Source organism: Palaemon carinicauda, chromosome 9, assembly GCF_036898095.1.
Source record: "Palaemon carinicauda isolate YSFRI2023 chromosome 9, ASM3689809v2, whole genome shotgun sequence".
NCBI lineage: Eukaryota > Metazoa > Arthropoda > Malacostraca > Decapoda > Palaemonidae > Palaemon > Palaemon carinicauda.
The window spans coordinates 120838889-120860288 of NC_090733.1; the positions used below are offsets into that span (position 1 = coordinate 120838889).

Here is a 21400-nt window from a genome sequence, read left to right on the forward strand (position 1 = left end):
GCATAAGAGAGAATTTTAACTAGGCTCCCCACACAGTTTACCCATAACCAGTATTTCTTTAGTTAACCAACTCGAAAAACCAATATTTAATTACTTCCTTTTGTTGATACTAAACAGGGATTCAGCAAGATTCCAGAAAATTAGCTTGATCTGGGGGAATGAGTAATGTTACGAGACTGATCTGTTTTATATATTAATGAACGCATCCACAGGAGATAAGGTTTAAGCAACAAACAGGAAGAAATGTCTATAGTTGACTTTCCTACCACCCGAGACATCAATATATTCATTTTGTCTCTGAAAAATATTAGAAAAATTTGAAATATTAGAACATTAGAATTTACCTGAATTAATTGTGTGGATAAATGTCTGCAGTAAGCTTTTGTAAATACTGAACCTATGACTCCTCATCTAAGTTTGTTTCTTCCAAATCGATATCTACCAAACCTTCTGGATCCTGTTGTGGTGAAACATCCAGTCTTGAAAACTCAGGGTTTCCTTTTTGTTTATTACTAGATGTAAGCTTTGTGCCTGCTCTAGGCAAAGGCAATCTATGACTCGTCATTTCACACTTTGAGTTGCTAATCTCAGCATTGCTGCTAGTGAAAAGTTGAGATGTGGTAGTGGCTGAACCTACATTAGGCGATATTAGGCTACTGCCATCCGAATCAGGATGCAACCTTTTTCCAGCTTGAGCCAAAACTTATAAAGACTAATTTAGAACAAGCCATTACTAACAGATACTCTAGACTAGGGCTAGTGTCCTGATGAGTTAGGCTGGTATCACTGCCTCCACCTGAGGGTATGTTAGCCTTCTTAGATTTCACAGAGAAAATCTAGATAAAAGTTTATGAAACTCTTTACTGTTTAACTTCGAGATCCCGTTCATAGCTTGAGCAGTATCCCTATCATAATCCAGATTTTTAGGATACACATAGACATTTAGCTTGGGAAGCCATAAGAACCTCAGGTGAGTATAGAAGTAATGCAGCTTTTCTTTCTTAAACCACATTCCACCTCCTTACCTTCTATCTGTCTTTCTTTCTCTTTTTCTGTATAAGTTAGTGTATTTCCAAAACGTTATCCAAAATTATTATAAATTTTATTCTACACTACTATCAAGTTGAAATTCAAGGCCTGTGTTCTATTTAAAAGTTTCTCCCCATCCTAAACTTGGAATATGAACAGGGCCCCTCCCATGCTCATATGTCAGATGTAGCTACACACACTTGCAATGGACCATTGTCTTGCTTCAAGTTTGCCATATGGCCACCTTCATGGCAAAGAGAGAAATAATTTTTTAAATACACTTTGTTACCTTTTACATTCATTTTTGGTCATACATTGTATGGCTAGCTTTGATAAGATGACACCATATATTTAGTATTTGTAGAAGTCTAAGTTTATGCCCCAAATATTACTTGTTCTATTTTGTTGGGAGTGGTCAGTACAATTGAATCCCTACCTGAGTGTGAAGAAGCTTTATGGGTATGTCAAACATTCTTAAGTTGATGCAAATGCTTTTTTTTAACTACCAAGGCTTATGTGGTGTCAAGCTTTGATAATAAATTGTCTGTGAAGGAGCCCTTATCTGGAGTATTATTATTATTATTACTTGCTAAGCTACAACCCTAGTTGGAAAAGCAGGATGCTATAAGCCCAGGGGCTCCAACAAGGAAAATAGCTTAGTGAGGAAAGAAAACAAAGAAAAATAAAATATTTTAAGAAAACCAAGATTAAAATAAATATCTCCTGTGTAAACTTAAAACTTAACAAACCAAGAGGAAGAGAAATAAGATAGAATAATGTGCCCAAGTGTACCCTCAGGCAAGAGAACTCTAACCCAAAAGACAGTGGAAGACCATAGTACAGAGGCTTATGGCACTACCCAAGATTAGAGAACAATGGTTTGATTTTGGGGTGTCCTTCTCCTAGAAGAGTTGCCTACCATAGCTAAAGAGTCTCTTCTACCCTTACAAAGAGAAAAGTTGCCACTGAACAATTACAGTGAAGTAAGAAGAATTGTTTGGTAATCTCAGTGTTGTCCGGTGTATGAGGACAGAGGAGAATGTGTAAAGAATATGCCAGACTAATCGGTGTGTGTGTGTTTGTAGGCAAAGGGAAAGTGAACCATAACCAGAGAGAAGGATTCAATGTAGTACTGTCTGTCCAATCAAAAGACTCCATAACTCTCTAGTGGTAGTATCTCAACGGGTGGCTAGTGCCCTGGCCAACCTACTTTCTGTTTTGTTATCTGTAGTTTGCAGTACTCATGACTTGCTTATTTTGCTACTGATTGCACTACTGCAGCACTCAATGTGAAATATTTTCATCTTTTCTACATTCCTGGCAGCTAATTAACTTTTAAGGAAGATATTTAGTCTATCTCCTCATTCATAAAAAAAAAATTGGTTCTAAAATTTTTTTCAAATCTTTTGGAAACGTCTGCGTTCTTAATTGTAATGCCAGCTCTGTAGGAGCCAAGTATGTTTCATTGGGCTAAGTCTCCATCCCTTTAATAGTAATTGCAATTTTTATATTAATTAAAATAGGCGTAACAATATTTAGATGGTTGCTTTCTAAAGACACTCAAACCCCCCCCCCCCCCCCCCCCCTCCATTTTGATGTAAGGCTATAGTTTTGAGATCCTGTAAGGAGTAGTGCCGACAGTGCACTGAACGTTGTGTACTGTATGTATTACTTGAGAGTCTTTACAGCTTCCCTTCAACCCTTAACTGCTGTCACTTTACCTTTTACCTTATCGTTGTTCCTGCTTCCTTTCTGTCTAACTTCTTTTAGGTCCTATTTCATAGTTGAGTGGTATTTCCCCCCCCCCCCCCAGTTGCACCAGGCCGTTTGGCTTAAATTCATAAATCCAATCTAATCATTGTAAAGTCTGGTGATAGGGGAATCCTAGAAAAATAGTATCTGTATAGACTTAGATCAGTTAAGAATTTAAGCAGGAAGTGGACAGGACAGAGAAGATTAAAGAACTATTTCATGTTTTGTTTTCACTTTCCAATAGAAAATTCAGTATAGAAATACTTAAATGGTGGAGAAGTTTAAAAATTTACCTTTATTCAAAATTTTTAACATTCAAATTATTAAAAGATATGTTTTCCTTTTTATTACCAATTAGGGTCAAGTTTTTTTTATAAGTAAAGAAATGAAACTCTTTACAGGAAATACACACATCCAGACAAAAAGCAAGGTAGATCATCCACTGGAGCTGTAAGAGGTGTATGTTCATGTGCTGCTGGCAAAGCATGTGATCCCATGGACAAACAATATAACACATTAATTCCATGGTGTTTGCCTCATACTGGTAATCGTCACAATAACTGGGCAGGCCTTTATGGGAGGCTGGAGTGGAATGGATTCTTTTCGACTACTGTCACAAATCCTGAGCCAATGGGAAAGCAGGTATGTATACTGTAATAGGCCAAATGGAAATACCCTACCCTATTGCTTGAGTTGGTTTTATACTTCTAACTTAAACAGATAACCTTCTATGTGTATGGGTAGTGATATATAAGCATTGTCTGTACTGTATACTTTATTTGGAAATTTATATGGAAGTTATGAATTCCATTAAAATCATATTCAGCATAAATGATAAACTTTAAGTGATCAAAGTTTGGTGTCGATCTTCAGTCACATTTTATATTGCTAAATTTGACCATTTAAATAGACCCAGATGACTCACTTGCATATAAGTTAAGAATAAAAGCTTGATAGGATTCTTAGTTGTTGTTGCTTTTCAGGGTCGTGTTCTCCATCCAGAACAGAATCGTGTTGTAAGTGTAAGAGAATGTGCCCGATCACAAGGTTTCCCTGATACATATCGATTTTATGGGAGCCTGTTGGAGAAACATAGACAGGTAAGTACATCATTTAAATTTTTTGTTGTGAATAATACTTTATTTAGATAATAGAGATTTAATTGTTGTAGATTTTAAATGCCTTTACTTTTATAAATGTGCATTTTAAGATAATCCATAAAGCATAACCTTTCTTATCGTGGCCAAATACAGTAGGTGGCTATATACCAACAATCATTGACCAGGATAACTGTAAGTTGTTTTGCTTATACAAACCTAGATTTATGTTTTCAATGCTAATTCTTATAATTACGTAATAAAAACATTTACACATTCAGTAATCTTTAAGAAAGTATGCTAGCCTACCAAAGTGTACTGTATGCACAAAATACTTAGCCTTAGCAAGATGGGCTATAATTACTATGAATCATAACTTAGGGAAATATACCTCATAACACTGAATCCCATAAAGCGTGTTCTATGTCTAGGTATTTTATACTGTACTCTGTTCAGCTCCACGAGACAAAATCTACGTTTTATCATGTGTACAGTAGTATCTTATGCTGGGATCACACATTCCCGTATCTTGCTTCCGTTTTCTCCCGTAAGAGGATTTATTGGTAGTTGGCAAGGAAACACGTCGCACTTTAGGGCTTGGGGGGGGGGTGTTGGTACATCTGGTGTGTGGCCCCACGTTTTTTTGGGGGTGGCGCACTTACCGTCCGGTATCTGATTGGATGCAAATCACGGTCGGGGCTCAAGCCCATACATGAGCGAGTGTACAGATTTGGTGAGTTTGACAGCCTGCTGACGGTAGCATGTAGGACAGGTGTATATAGCTTGTAGGTCTGACATAAACATGTTACGTTTATGGTGAGTAAATCTTTAATTTGTAAGTTCAATCAGGTACATCTGGCAACATTTCTGATCGACATCCTAGCGGAACATATGTGAAACTTCGGATCAGGTGGTATTTAAAGGGCCGCAAGATAATTCAGTGATCAAGCATCTATTTTTATATGTATATTTTTGCTACAATATCGTGTATTTTTCATAACGACAATTTCTCCGTCTGTTGTCTGTGCTTCTGTATGTACTATCATATTAAGGAGTTAAAGTAAATACATAATGAAAGTAATAATAACACCACACTGAAATTAAACATTTCAAATATATTACAAAAACTAGTCAATATCGTATGAGAGGTAATGATACTTGAAATACCAGAATAAGATAACATACAAATAAGTAAAAGAAGTAAATACATAATGCAAGTAATAATAAAAACTTATAAAATGAATCTCTCAAGTATATTTCCTGGAAATAGTCAATACACAGGAGTTCGTTCAAATTAAAACCAAGGTTGGGCAAAACACAAGTCTTTGGTGAAGGGTCGCCATCTTTGTAATTAAGTGATATTTCGTACAGATTGGCTTCCCTGCTCTTCATGGCTGATGATTCTTTTACTTTGGTTAATAATGAACTGGTTAGCATGTCTCTAAAAGAGGCAGCGGTCATCAAAAGATCCTTTGAAATAATCAGAAAACCTTGAAGTCATTAACAGTAAAGGCAGATTATACTGTAGATCAACCCTTTTCCTCCACCTCACTAAAGGCAGTTAATTGTTTGACTCGCAGGTGCGAAGAGATTGAATTCTTTGATAGATAATCAGAAAGTCTTTCCCAGTAAAGACATTATACCTTGGTCCATTTTCTCTAAGATTAATTATACTTCTCACACACACAGCAAAATTGTTTACAATAATCATCACACCTTGTGAATTAAGACCAGATATTTATTTAAAAGGAAATTATATTTTTTTTTTCCACTACTACAACAGCTAAAAACTACTGTATGTTTAACTGTATTGGATATGATGGGTTGGCCCCTGACGAGAGAGAGAGAGAGAGAGAGAGAGAGAGAGAGAGAGAGAGATATATATATATATATGTTTGGGTTCCCCCAGGTCCCTCAGTATGAGGCACCTCATATATCCACCAGAGAGTTGCTTATGCTTCTTCCGGTCTTGGATGGTTTGGGATGCATCTTATGTGTTTATCGAGCTTATTCTTAAACACATCTACGCTCACTCCTGTTATGTTTCTTAGATGAGCTGGCAGTGCTAAATAGTCGCTGCATTATCGATGCTGGTGCGTAGTGGATTAATGTCCTGTGTGCCTTCCCTAGTTTTCCTGGTATAGTTTTGGGCACTATTAATCTACCTCGGCTTGCTCTTTCTGATATTTTTAGCTCCATGATGTTTTCAGTAATTCCTTCGCTTTGTTTCCATGCTTGTATTATCATGTAGTATTCTCTTCTCCTTTCTAGACTGTATAATTTTAAAAATTGCAGTCTTTCCCAGTAGTCAAGGTCCTTAACTTCTTCTATTCTAGCAGTAAAGGACCTTTGTGTACACTCTCTATTTGTGCAATATCCTTGGTAGTGTGGGTACCATATCACATTGCAGTATTCGATTGTACTACGTACATAAGTTTTGTACAGCATAATCATATGTTCTGCTTTTCTTGTTTTAAAGTGTCTGAATAGCATTCTCATTTTTGCTTTACCTTTAACCAACAGTGTTGCTATTTGGTCATTGTATAACATATTCCTGTTTAACATTACACCAAGGTCTTTAATTGCTTCCTTGTTTGTGATTGTCTCGTTATTAAGTTCCCTGTATGCATATACCATTCTTTCTCTGTTTCCATAATTTATTGATTCAAACTTATCGGAGTTAAATACCATCCTATTTATCTCAGCCCATTCATATATTTTGTTTAGATCTCTTTGTAATGAGTTCCTATCTTCATCACAATAAATTTCTCTACTTATTCTTGTGTCATCGGCGGAACTTCTCACTACAGAGTCTTTAACATTACAGTCTATGTCTGAGATCATAATAACAAACAGCAGTGCAGCTAATACCGTACCCTTTGGCACGCCAGATATTACCTGAGCTTTATCTGATTTCTCGTCATTTGCAACGACTATCTGTTTTCTGTTTTGTAGAAATTCTTTTATCCATTTTCCTATCTTTCCCTTAATTTTATGCTTTCTCCTTTTTTTCTCTAATATATTATGGTCTACCTTGTCTTTGCAAAGGCTTTTGCAAAATCTAGATATACCACATCTGTGTCTTTTTCATTTATCATATTTTTATATATGTTTTCATAGTGTGCTATCAGTTGGGTTTGTGTACTTTTTTCGGGCACAAAACCGTGTTGACCTACATTAAACAAATTATTTTTAACCAAATGATTCATTATTTTCTTTTGTATTACCCTTTCATACACTTTCATAATGTGTGATGTTAGACTAACTGGTCTATAATTGCTTGCCTCTAGTCTTAATCCACTTTTGAAAATAGGGGTTATACATGCTAATTTATGTTTAACATATATCTCACTCATATCTACACTTTGTCTTAGCAGTATTGCAAGCGGCTTCGCGATAGTGTGTGCAGGTTTTTTAACAAAATTGCTGGAACTCCATCTGGCCTGGCCGCTGATCCATTTTTAATTTCGCTTACAGCCTGCACAATATCTGCTTCATTACTATCTATATCCGTTAGATATTCACTGTTTTCTTCTCTCATTTCTGTTTCATCATTCTCATTCGCAATTCTTGGCGTGAATTCACTCATATATTTTTCTGCTAATATGTTGCATATGTCCTTTTTTTTATTCGTTAACCGTGCTTCAATTCTTAGAGGGCCTATTTCTAATCTCCCTTTATTCATCTTTTTTGCACAGGAGTAAAGTACTTTGGGGTTTTTCTTCATATTTTGAAGTGTCCTTTCTTCTAAGTCCCTTTTTTCATTTTCTTTCGATCGTATAATCTTTTCTGCATTTTCTATCTTACTTTTTATTTCTATCATTTTCCTTACATTTTTTTCTTTTGCAAGGTTTTTCTTCCACTCTAATTTTCTGAAATAAGATCCTTCTGACTCTTGGTTTGCATGTCTGATGTTTATTTTTCCTTTCGGTACATATTTTTCAACAATTTTCTCCAGTATTTTGTATGATGTATCCGTATTTACCTGCATATTATCACTTACTAACACATTTTTCCAATCCTTGTTCAATTCTTCATTTATTTCTGACCATTTTATATTCTTACCATAGAAATTATATTTTCCATATCCTTCCCATCGTTTTGTGCTTTGTTTTTTTCAATATTTAACTTAGCCGGTGATTATATAAGCTGCAACTCTGTTGCTCGACAGAAAACTCTACGTTAAAAATCCGCCAGCGATCGCTATGCAGGTAGGGGGTGTACTTCAACAGCGCCATCTGTCGTGCAGGTACTCAGTACTCAATGTAAACAAAGAACTCAATTTTCTCTCTGTCGGGCTACCGGCAAGACCTACTAATTCGCTGTTGCTAACTGGATTTGTTTTCACAACTATTGGTGAAGTACACTATTCTAGTTTTGAGCTTTCGCTATGCAGGTGTTTTATCTTCATCTCAAAACTTGAACTCGTTTTGGATAGATTTAATTATGGTGACAAAGAGAGTATGGACTTTCTTTCACTTTTAAATGGCCGACCCTTCCCTTAGACGGAAGTGTGTTTAGGCTTTTAGTAATTATCTTATCACGTTATAGATTTTCCTCTATATATTTTATATCTCTCCGCCTTTATTAGGCCTCTTCCATTAACTTTCCATTTTTTATAAACATATAAATAAATTTTAATGCTTTGTTAGGCGGTCCTAACTTGGAAACCGAAGTTAATCAACATTGAGCCCTTTATATCGTCTTTAGCTTTTAAAGGATTTAAAACTTTTTAAATGTAATATTTTATGAAAGAATTTCTTTGATAGTCTTCGTACTGTTTTCAAAGATGAACTAACGTTTAGTTTTTTATGCTACGCAGTTGTTGACGTTCAGGACGTTCAACATGCGCTCTATCGTTACGATAGAGAGAGAGTGTATCACGGTTTCACTTTGGAGTAAGAGTAAATCGATTCTGACGTTTTGTTCATTCTTTCTTAGCTTTAATGTTTTAAATTCTAATTTAAAGGAACTTTTTATTTGGAAAACCTTTCAGTTTTTTCCTTTAGTCAAATAACATGTTTTTTTTGACGATATATAATTGGGCTCTTCTCTTAGGTGCGAAATCAAGAGAGAAAGAGAGAGAGAGATAGAGACGGAGGGAGAGAGAGGAGAGAAAACGTTCCGTTCAAGCGGGTAACGTTGTTCTCGTGTTACTCTCGTCCCTAGTCTCTGTACGGGGAGGAAGGATAAAACGTTTTTAGGTTTTTATTCTCGTCCCCAGGCTATGTGCGGTGAGAGATTGAAAACGTAGTTATATGAACTAGTGTTTAGTCTCTTTCCCAGCCACTGATTTTTCTTTTTATCTTAAAATATGTTTTCTGTTTTTTGCTGGTATTATGAGCTTGCATTATACGACTAATTTCGCAATTACTACCTTTTAATGAAGGGTAGAATTGCGTGTTTCAGGTAGAAATAAGTGCAAAACAGAAAATCGAAGTGATAAAGTGATATGCGCAGTGTTACAGTGTTGCGTCCGAGGCGCAAAGTGTTACAGTGTTGCGTCCGAGGGTTCGTCTGTTCGTGCCTGTCGTTCACCTAGTCCGGGACCTCTTGCAAGCTCCCAAGCCCAGGGGAGAAGTAATGTCAAAAGACTTATGGGTTCGAGAGGCCTTGACCAACGAACAGACGTTTTCCCTCTATGGTATCGGGTGTTTCTTACCAAGATCTCCCCTACCATAAGACGAGAGAGACGTTGTTTCTCCTCGCCATCCGTAGGCTTTTCGCATAAGAAACCTGTCACAAGGTTTCGAAGCCCTTAAGCGAAAGTCAGTCCTTTCAGGACAGGTCCAGCGTCCTGGTTACAGCATTAGGACAGCTCTGACCCTATGCAGTCATCGGATAACTGCTCGCCGCCTAACAAAAGCGTAACACAGACTCCGAAAGTCTTTTTTTGTAGGCAAAGTGTTGCGGTCACAGACGTTACCCTCGTCTATTACCACAACCATTTCCGTTGATCCTTAAGGGGTTGTATGGCAAAACATGCAGTATATGCTTGCCTCCCTTATGGAAGACTATTCTGCCGATTAGTCCGTTGAGTCTAGCCGTTTATCTCATCGATATCCTGGCTTTCAGCCAACCTAACGTTCCTTTGTGCTTACTGTTGACGTTGGCGTAGCTTAGTCACGTCAGTCAGGTTGTTTAGAACCACACTCGATGCGGTCTCGTGTGGTTTTTCAGCCGCATTTGGACGTTAGGCCACTGGCTGATGCTCCTGTTGACGTTCTAGACGTTCACTAACAATCGGAGTTGACTTGTTTTGACGCTGTGCGTCAACCTCCGCATTCTAGAGTTGTTTTGACTGCTCAGTCTAGGCAGTCAAAGCAGTCTCGAGTGGACGCTGTACGTCCTCACACACCTGTTGTGGTTGACAGTTCAGTTGTTGACAGTTCACAGACTGTCAAGCAGTTACATGACGTTGCGTTCTGGTCCGCTACTAATGCACCAGTGAGAGACTCAGCTTTTATCGGACAAGGTTCCTGTAGATGAGGAAGTTGCTGTTCTCCCTCCTACTGATATTCCCTTGAGGACTCTGTGAGATGGAGAGGAGCCTTAAGCTGCTTAGCCTCCTATGGACTTTAATTAAATCATGATGATTTTTTTAAGGATCTTCGTCCGGATCTTGTAACTGCTGCTCCTCGTTCGCCTAAACGTCAGAGCTTACACTAGGCCTAGCTACTTCGAAGCCGTTGTTTTTAAGCTAGTGCTCTCTCGCTCTCCTAGAGAGCGTTACGTTGGCTAGGCGACTGGTTTTTCACCAGGAGGAGTTTGGGGGATACAGCCTTTGCTTTCCCTTCTTTTAAACTGGTTTATAGAGCGAGAGTCTGATATTACACGAGAGAAGTTCTCGGCTTGGGAGTTCATGCCTCTGCCCAGATAGACTTCTCAATTCTGGTAGACTCTCCCTGGCGCCTAGCCAGGAGACGCTCCAAGTTGTTTACAGGTCAACTTCTCAGCTGTTGTCGAGCCTTTGAAGTTTTGCTGTACTATTATGTCACGCATAACAAGGCTTTCAGGGATGGTAAACGGTTCCGCCTCAGTCGCTAACCCCGTCTGTTGCCACACCTGCTCCCGTAGACCCTAAATGGGCTTTGCTGCAAGACATGCAGTCCAAGCTTGCGTCCTTGATAGAGGACTTAAATGCGGAGAAGAACCTTCTGGCCAACAACCTTCCAACCGGTCGGTTGTGCGCCCTGTTGACGCTGAGGTAACCTACTCGCGTCTGCCAGTTGAGGTGGTTCCTCCACCGATGCGACCCAGTGTGGGTTGCCAGCCGCACGTTGACGTTAAGCGACGCTCGGAGGTGGTGGTTGACGTTCAGGACGTTCAACAACCAGCAGAGGTGACTTGTTGTGACGCAGTGCGTCAACCTCAGCAACCCGGTAGGGTGTTGACTGCACAACCCAGACGGTCTAGACAGTTTCGGGTTGACGCTGTGCTTCCTCGCGCACCCATGGTTGTTGACAGTTCACAGACTGTGCAGCAGTTCCATGATATTGCGTCCGGCTCCGTCACGCATCCACCAGTGCGACCGGATTCAGCGAGTCAGACGTTGCCCACTCCGTTGCCGTTTCCTCATCAGTTTCGGATGAGGAACCCTCTGATGAGGACGTTGCTGAACAAGACGATCAGCCCCCAGCCCTGCTATCCATCCAGAAGATGCTGAAGAAGGAACGCTGCTCAGTCAGGCTGTGGATGAGTCTGGTAGGGACGCTGTCATCCGTGGATCAATTTGTGTCACTAGGAAGACTACACCTCCGTCCTCTTCTATACCATCTAGCTTTTCACTGGAAAAAGGACAAGACGCTAGAAGCGGTCTCGATCCCGGTTTCCGAAAAGATAAAGTCTTGTCTGACTTGGTGAAAGGACTATATCAACCTAAGAGAGGGTCTTCCCCTGACTGTTCAGACTCCCAACCACGTTCTCTTCTCGGACGCATCGGACGTAGGCTGGGGTGCGACATTAGACGGTCGGGAATGCTCGGGAATATGGAACTCGAGTCAAAGGACAATGCATTTCAACTGCAAGGAGCTACTGGCAGTACGTCTGGCCTGGAAAAGCATCAGGTCTCTCCTTCAAGGCAAAGTGGTGGAGGTGAACTCGGACAACACCACGGCTTTGGCGTACATCTCCAAGCAAGGAGGGACCTACTCTCTGACGTTGTACGAGATCGCAAGGGACCTCCTCACCTGGTCAAAAGGTCTAGACATATCACTAGTAACGAGGTTCATCCAAGGCAACTTGAATGTCATGGCAGATTGTCTCAGTCGGAAGGGACAAATAATTCCAACAGAATGGACCCTCCACAAGGATGTATGCAAGAGACTTTGGGCCACCTGGGGCCAGCCAACCATAGATCTCTTCGCAACCTCGATGACCAAGAGGCTCCCAATATTTTGCTCACCAATCCCGGACCCAGCAGCAGTTCATATAGATGCCTTTCTCCTAGATTGGTCACATCTAGATCTATATGCATTCCCTCCGTTCAAGATTGTCAACAAGGTACTGCAGAAGTTCGCCTCTCACGAAGGGACAAGGTTGACGCTAGTTGCTTCCCTCTGGCCCGCGAGAGAATGGTTCACCGAGGTACTTCGATGGCTAGTAGACGTTCCCAGAACACTTCCCCTAAGGGTGGACCTTCTACGTCAGCCACACGTAAAGAAGGTACACCAAGGCCTCCACGCTCTTCGTCTGACTGCCTTCAGACTATCGAAAGACTGTCGAGAGCTAGAGGCTTTTCGAAGGAGGCAGCCAGAGCGATTGCTAGAGCAAGGAGAACATCCACTCTTAGAGTCTACCAATCGAAGTGGGAAATCTTCCGAAACTGGTGCAAGTCAGTATCCGTATCCTCGACCAGTACCTCTGTAACTCAAATAGCTGACTTCCTCTTATATCTGAGGAAAGAACGATCTCTTTCAGCTCCCACTATCAAGGGTTACAGAAGCATGTTGGCATCAGTCTTCCGTCACAGAGGCTTAGATCTTTCCAACAATAAAGATCTACAGGACCTCCTTAAGTCTTTTGAGACCACGAAGGAGCGTCGTTTGGTTACACCTGGTTGGAATTTAGACGTGGTACTAAGATTCCTTATGTCAGACAGGTTCGAACCGCTACAATCAGCCTCCCTGAAAGATCTCACCTTAAAGACTCTTTTCCTGGTATGCTTAGCCACAGCTAAAAGAGTCAGTGAGATTCATGCCTTCAGCAAGAACATCGGATTCTCATCCGAAACGGCTACATGTTCTACAACTTGGTTTTCTAGCCAAAAACGAGCTGCCTTCTCGGCCTTGGCCAATATCGTTCGATATTCCAAACTTATCGTATGGTTGGAAATGAACTAGAAAGAGTCTTATGCCCTGTAAGAGCTCTTAAGTTCTATTTAAAACGAACTAAACCTTTACGAGGCCCGTCTGAAGCTTTATGGTGTTCAGTTAAGAAACCATCTTTGCCTATGTCAAAGAATGCTTTATCCTATTTTATCAGACTGTTAATACGAGAAGCTCATTCCCATCTGAATGAGGAAGACCAAGCTTTGCTGAAGGTAAGGACACACGAAGTTAGAGCTGTCGCAACTTCCGTGGCCTTTAAACAAAATAGATCTCTGCAAAGTATAATCGACGCAACCTATTGGAAAAGCAAGTCAGTGTTCGCGTCTTTTTATCTTTAGAATGTCCAGTCTCTTTACGAGAACTGCTACACTCTGGGACCATTCGTAGCAACGAGTGCAGTAGTGGGTGAGGGCTCAACCACTACAATTCCCTAATTCCATAACCTTTTTAATCTTTCTCTTGAAATGTTTTATTATTGTTTTTGGGTTGTCCGGAAGGCTAAGAAGCCTTTCGCATCCTACTTGATTTGGCGGGTGGTCAAAGTCATTTCTTGAGAAGCGCCTAGATTAGAGGTTTTGATGAGGTCCTGTTGTATGGGTTGCAACCCTTGATACTTCAGCTCCTAGGGGTCGCTCAGCATCCTAAGAGGATCGCGAGGCTCCGTAAGGAAGACGTACTTAAAAAGGCAGAGTAATTGTTCAAGTCGACTTCCTTACCAGGTACTTATTTATTTTAAGTTTGTTATTTTGATAACTGCTAAAATGAAATAAAAAATCCTTAGCTCATAATAATGTAAACATTTATTGCTGGTCTCTACCCACCCCCCTGGGTGTGAATCAGCTTATATAATCACCGGCTAAGTTAAATATTGAAAAATGTTATTTTTATAATAAAATAAATTTTTGAATATACTTACCCGGTGATTATGTATTAAAGGACCCTCCCTTCCTCCCCAATAGAGACGCAGTGGACCGAGGAGAAAATTGAGTTCTTTGTTTACATTGAGTACTGAGTACCTGCACGACAGATGGCGCTGTTGAAGTACACCCCCTACCTGCATAGCGATCGCTGGCGGATTTTTAACGTAGAGTTTTCTGTCGAGCAACAGAGTTGCAGCTTATATAATCACCGGGTAAGTATATTCAAAAATTTATTTTATTATAAAAATAAAATTTCTCTGCGTTCACTTGCTTTGGAATGGACAATTAATTCTATGACATTGTGGTCTGAAATTCCCGTGTTATACACTATTATTTCTTTAACATAATTCACCTCATTCACAAATATTAAATCTAGGACATTCTCCTTTCTTGTTGGAATGTAGTTTATTTGTTGCATATTATGTTCTAATAGCATATCTTGAAGCTTTTCACTGTCTCTTATCTTCTGCGCTACTATTACTGTCTATATATATATATATATATATATATATATATATATATATATATATATATATATATATATATATATATATACAACCACCTTCTTCTATCCGTTCTTTCCAATCCACGAAAGGAAAGTTTAAAATCTCCGGATAGGAGTATATTCCAGTCTTTATGGTTTCTACATATATCATCTAGTTTTTCTATTATTATGTCAAACTACTTAGTATTTGGGGGTCTGTAGACCACAATATTCACTCATTTTTCATATTCAAATTCTACCGCAATCAATTCACATAATGTGTTGCTGTATTTTTCATACTTTTCCTTGATTTATGTCTTCCATATATTGCGGTTCCCCCTTGATTCCTATTTGTTCTGTCTGATCTATATGTTTGGAAACCCTTTATCTGGTTGTCACTGCCAGTCTCTTGGAAATACCATGTTTCACTTTTATTTAACATACAGTGATACCTCGGTACTCGACCATAATCCGTTCGAGATCCGTGTTCGACCTCCGATTTGTTCGAGTACCGAATTTTTTTTCCCCATAAGAAATAATGGTATATATTCTATTCCGTTCCCAAGCACTCGAACAGGCCCAAAATATTAATAAAACGTGTACCTAAACAACAATAATTATCTAAATGTGTATGAAATTGGTCAGAAAATCCTATAAAACAATTTTAAACCATTTACTGTACTAAAATAAAACAATTTTAAACCATTTTCTGTACTGTAGTGAACATACCTTTGAGCAGCGGTTCGATGGCATACAGGGATGGATGTGGAGAGGATGGAAGGGGGAGGTTACTGCTTGGAAGGAGAGTCCCCTTCCATGATGTGGCGGGGTAGTTCTCCTTCAGGAGTTGTTTCTCTCTCCAATGAAAGGGTGGGCAGATCTATTTCAGGGGTTTCTTCTCTTCTTTGTCTCTTCTTTGGAGGAGAAACAGGCTTTGATGTAGCAGCTTTCTTTTCTTTTGTGAAAAACTGGTCTATTGTTAATTGTTTCTTCCTCCTCTGCAGTATTCTTCGAAAATGATACATGACACTATCATTAAACATATGCACTGCCCGGTTTGCTACTGCAATTTCTGGGTGGTATTTTTCAGCAAAAGCCTGCACATCTGCCCACTTGGAACAAATTTCATTGATGAGAGAACTTGGAACATCCTCCCTTACCTCATCCTCTTCTGAAGATTCCTGCTCCACAATCAGATCCTGCTGCTGTTGTTGTTGCAGGTGCAACAATTCCTCCACAGTCAACTCGGTAGAATGGCTTTCTACAAGCTCATCAATATCATCCTTGTCGACCTCAAGCCCCAAACTCCTGCCCATGACAACAATTTCCTCAACGACATCAGTGTCATCAGAAATTACAGGGGTAGCAGTGCTTGGACCCGCCTCTGGTTGGAAACCTTCAAACTCCCTCTCTGTGACACATGATGGCCACAGCTTACGCCAGGCAGAGTTCAATGTCCTATAGGTCACACCTCGCCAAGCTTGGTCAATCATGTTAACAGAGTTGAGGATGCTGAAGTGTTCCTTCCAGAATTCCTTTAGGGTCAACTTCGTGTCACTGGTCACTTCAAAACACTTTCTGAAAAGGGCCTTGGTATAGAGTTTTTTGAAGTTTGAAATGACCTGTTGGTCCATGGGCTGGAGTATGGGAGTAGTATTGGGGGGCAAGAATTTGATTTTGATAAAGCTGTATTCTTCTTTCAAGTCATCCTCGAGACCTGGAGGATGTGCAGGAGCATTGTCCATAACCAGAAGACATTTCATTGGCAAGCTCTTTTCAATGAGGTAAGCCTTAACCTGGGGGGCAAACACTTCGTTTATCCACTCAGTAAAGAATTGTCTTGTGACCCAAGATTTAGTGTTCGAGCGCCACATAACTGGTAGTGCACTTTTACAAATATTATTTCGTTTGAACACCCGGGGGTTGTCCGAGTGGTACACTAACAAGGGTTTGATCTTGCAATCGCCACTTGCATTTGCACACAGCAACAATGTTAGCCTATCTTTCATTGGCTTGTGACCTGGCATCTTCGTCTCGTCCTTGGTAATGTACGTATTGGCTGGCATTTTCTTCCAAAATAACCCAGTCTCATCACAATTAAAGACTTGTTGTGCGATCAAATTTTGTTCATTTATGTACCGATCGAATTCCCCCACGTATTTATCGGCTGCAATTTGATCCGAACTAGCTGCCTCCCCATGCCTAGTAACACGATGAATACCTGTTCTATTACGAAACTTTTCAAACCAACCCCTGCTCGCTTTAAATGTAAATGAATCACTTTCACTGGTACTCGGACTTTTCTTCACTAATTCTTCATAGATATGCAACGCTTTTTCACAAATGAACGCTTCACTAACACTTTCCCCGGCCAACTGTTTTTCTTTAATAAATATTAAAAGCAACTTTTCCATCTCCTCAATCACTTGTGGCCTTTGCTTAGTTACCGCCGTAACTCCCGTTGCAACATTCGCCTTCTTAATCATTTCTTTATGCTTTAAAAACGTAGAAATGGTCGACTTCGCCATTCCGTATTCTACCGCTAAATCGGACACTCGTACACCATTCTCATATTTCGCTATAATTTCCTTCTTCAACTCGATCGTTGTTCGCACTGTTTTCCTCTTCTCCTTCCCCTTAACACTCATTACTTTCTTGGGACTCATTATGAAAGCTAAAAAAGCAATTAAAAGCACTGAAAATCACTAAATCACAACGAATGCTGATCGCGCGTTGTCTGAGTGACGCTCTCGAGAGAACTGATGCTTCCCGAACAAGCGAGAGTGGCCGAGATGGCGCGATCATCACAAAGCCCATGCGGTCGTCACGTGTTCGGCTGGTCGAGTACCGAATTTTTGGTCGAGCACCGCAGCAAAAATTTCTCGAAAATTTTGGTCGAACTCCGAATTGTTCGAGTATAGAGTCGTTCGACTACCGAGGTATCACTGTATATATTTGTTCAATTTGGGTTAGTTCTTCTAAGAACTCTATTTTACTTTTAGAGTTACTCGTGACTAAACCCTGTGCATTCACCACTATTATGGTTTGTGTTTCATCCCCATGAGAGAGAGAGAGAGATATCTTAGTTAAACTAGATTTATTTTCTAGCATTTGCTGTTTAGCATGAAGATTGTATTTTAGTTATACAGTATTTGAACATAACAAAAATGTCCAACTTAAAATTATTTAGTAAAAATTGTTTACAATAATCATCACAACTTGTGGATTGAGACCAGATATTTACTGTATTTAAAAGAAAATTATAATTTTTTTATACTACTATAACAGCTAAAAACAGCACATACTGTACTGTATGTTTAACTGTATTGGGTATGACTGGTTGGCCCCCAACATTTGACCGCAAAGTGACATACTTATCACAAGTCAAACCGGTTTCTAACGGGAACAAGCAGACGTTAAACGTAAATACAAACGTGTGTACAAAAGACTGCCGGTTTAATGGTTCCCGTCAGACATACGTCTACCTCATACGACCTATACTCTCCCCGACAGAGCAAAAAAATGGCAATTTCGGCTTACAGGAGCAAGATACGTGAATGTGTGATCTCAGCATTAGTTCAGTTTAATTCGTTCTTAGAGCTAGCTCACAAACTAAAATAATTTTTCCCATAAGAAATAGGAGATTTATAAGAAATAACATGGAATACTAACATCTTTCTCTCTCCTTGATGCACTGATGTAAATATAAGAAAGGAAGTTTTAGCCATAAATGATTTTTTTTTCATAAAAAGCTATTTGAAACATGAAATATAGATGCTTTAGCCAAAAATGCAATAATCTGAATTTCCAAAATTCCATGTACTGTCTTTTAAACTAATGTATATAAAACTCATTTGAAAATGTTGATGTTGATGGTTTTTAATTTCATGTTTATTGAATTTTTTTCTCTTGTTTGCATCATTATTTTCCTGTATACCACATTGTAGGTACCGATAACCTGCAAATTTTGAGGTGTCTGACAACCACTACCACTACCACTCTTGACAAATAATTTAAACTTCTAGTTGTACAAAATAACTGTTTGGCAACGGAAGTATTGTAATAAAGTAAAAATAATTCCTATTTTTATTTTACATAAACACACAACTACAGTGTATGATTATACCGAGCACATTATACGCTGTTAAGTCAATCCTTCCTAACTACTATGTAAGTAGAAAAATTAATTACCGATATAAATATTGAAAATTCTAGGTCTTGGACAACTAGGCTAGCCTACCAACAGGTTCACATAACATAGCCCGAGTACAGTACTATAAATAAAGATAAAATTACCAGTGAATATTCCTATATTACATAAACATAAAACTATATACTGTAATCAAAATAGTATATTATATGATTTTAAGTCAATCCTTCCAAACTACTAACCTAACAATGAACCATATGCAATTAGAATATCACAATAACAACAGAAGAGAGGTCAAGAAAACAAATATTTTCGCAATTCCAAAAGTATCTCTCGTGTAATGGGCAAACCCTGACTTTTTTCATCCAAACCTTGTCTGAAAATTTTGCCCTTTACACGGTAAAATACGGTAGTTTATTTGCTCTATCCTTTCCTCGCTTGGCTGCTTTCTCAGTTGGAACCCTTGGGATGATAGTATTCTGCTTTTTCAATCAGGGTTCTAGCTTGGCTAGTAATAATAATAATAAAAGTAATAGCATTCATAGTTATATAGCAAATACAAAAAAAACATATACAATTTTATAACATCAAATATAGAACAGCACCTTGTTGGAAAAGACAAAAGGGCTTAAAAATCACTTACATAGCATGAGAGAGTTAAATTGAGACTGATATTGTTTTGTATTTCACTGTTGTATTTGGTCTTTTATTACTCATATGTTCATTTGTAGGCTAGGCTGTATTCAACAATGTAAAAAATGTACAGTATTTTTATTTTTTAAATTTCCTATTCATATTGCTGTGTATGTCATATGAACTTTAAAGGAAAACATCAGAAATTAATGCTATAAAAATTCTTTAAACAACAGGTTGGAAATGCAGTTCCTCCACCAATGGCAAGAGCAATAGGATTGGAAATCCTTAAGTGTGTAAGTACTGTTGAAAAGGAAATAGTGAAAAAAGAAGGCCAGGTGTAACAGTGTTTGAGGTCATTTTACATATGTATTTGTATACAATGTATATTTTCATATGAGGACTGTGCAAACTCATTCAGAGATTTGAAATGCAGGTTTGGCATAGACTGCCACTAATAATACTTTATCACAAATAGAGTATAGTGCTGGTTAGATGGATTTTATATTTTTAATTCCATGGTATTAGAACCAATTGGCTAATTCTCATGAAAGTTCACTAGTTGAATAACTACTAGTTATCAAATGTACAAATGTAATATAAGATATTGGCAAATTTTTACACCCCATGTGAAATAACTTGTGAATGAGTTCTATGGTTTATGTAGTCCAAATTTTAAGACAGGAATATTTTAATGAACCCCAATAGTCACTTCAAATATTTACATTATTGTCTTTTTACGAATTCTTCCATATTTTAAAGAAAAAATTATTTCAATCTTGAAATATTCAGTGATGCCTGTAAATAAGTGTCTTTTGGATAAGTATCTTAATGTGAGGTCTTAACAAAATGTAGAGTTTTTTTTTATTTAATTTTCCTTATTTACCATTGAAAATTATCCACCTTCGATTTATCCATTATACATCTTTTGTTGGGATCAATAATAACTGTCTGATGTATATTTTAAAGATGTTTTGAGTACAGTAATTGATTTCTTCATTGCTTTATGAAAGATTAATGAAGAATCAATGTGATTTTAAGCAATGGTATGAAAGTATGAATGTGAATATCTTGCTTTCACCAGTAGTGTTGTGTATATGAAAATTAAAGAAAATATTTTACTTTTATTTTATCTTCACATGATTTTAACTATATTTGAGTAATGTATAATTGAGGTAATACTCAAGTTTTTGTAGGTAACGAGACCATGTAATTTTTATTGAAAAAAATTTCAGTAAACCCAAATTCCTTTACCTCGTGTGTTTTCCTTGACAATATATCAATTTAAAGTAATACAGACTGGATGTGTGTCTCAGTCTTAAATGTATATTGCTTAAGCTGGGTTTCTTAGATAGTAAAAATTGAAAAAAATGTTAATGTTGAAGTGCAGTAATTTGTATTTGTTCCTACAAAAACACAAACCATCTTCCTTTACATAAAGAGGTGTTAATGACTGACAAGTAGATACGTGCCGGCTGCAGGGAGGCTACCCCGCTCACTGACAAATCAATTGAAGAGGCCGGGGGACCCGTCGAGAATCTCTTGGAGAGCGCCCTTCTTCAACATGGTCTGGACTTCTGCCCGAAGGGCTTGCCCCCTTGCTGATCCCATGGCAAGGGAGCTCAACGACACTGGATTCGCTGTCGGGAGGTAGAGATGTTGTGAACGGGACGCGATATCCCTGACTGATTACGGAAATCGTCCAGGAATCGGCCCCGAGTTGCTGCCACCTGTTAGCGCAACTTTGTAGGCATCCCCCCACTGGTGGACATGCAGGAGGACTGCCATTCCTAGCGTTTGCGGCCTTGGCTGCTCCCTCTAGGATATTTGCCTCCCCTGGAGGACTTCTTGCCTTTCTTGTCCTTGACAGGAAAGGGCTTAGACACCGTCGTCTTCGCTGCCGCTGCCGGTTTCGTGGTCTTGGTAGGGCGTGGCTGCTGGGGTGCTGGAGGTTTATAGGGCTTAGATGTCAGAGCCCTATGTAGGAGGGAGTCTTGGTGGGACTT

The 21400-nt window shown here is 38.9% G+C and overlaps 1 protein-coding gene across 1 annotated transcript in view; it reads left to right on the top strand.

Annotated features, from left to right (window-relative positions):
* LOC137647119 (DNA (cytosine-5)-methyltransferase PliMCI-like) overlaps positions 1 to 20647 on the top strand; it is a 108001-nt gene extending 87354 nt beyond the window's left edge. The window contains exons 22-24 of the mRNA XM_068380361.1: positions 3183 to 3423; positions 3765 to 3881; positions 19631 to 20647. Of these exons, the coding sequence (XP_068236462.1) occupies positions 3183 to 3423; positions 3765 to 3881; positions 19631 to 19738 (466 nt within the window). The 3' untranslated portion in view covers positions 19739 to 20647. The remainder of the gene's footprint in view (positions 1 to 3182; positions 3424 to 3764; positions 3882 to 19630) is intronic.
* The last annotated feature ends 753 nt before the right edge of the window (positions 20648 to 21400 follow it).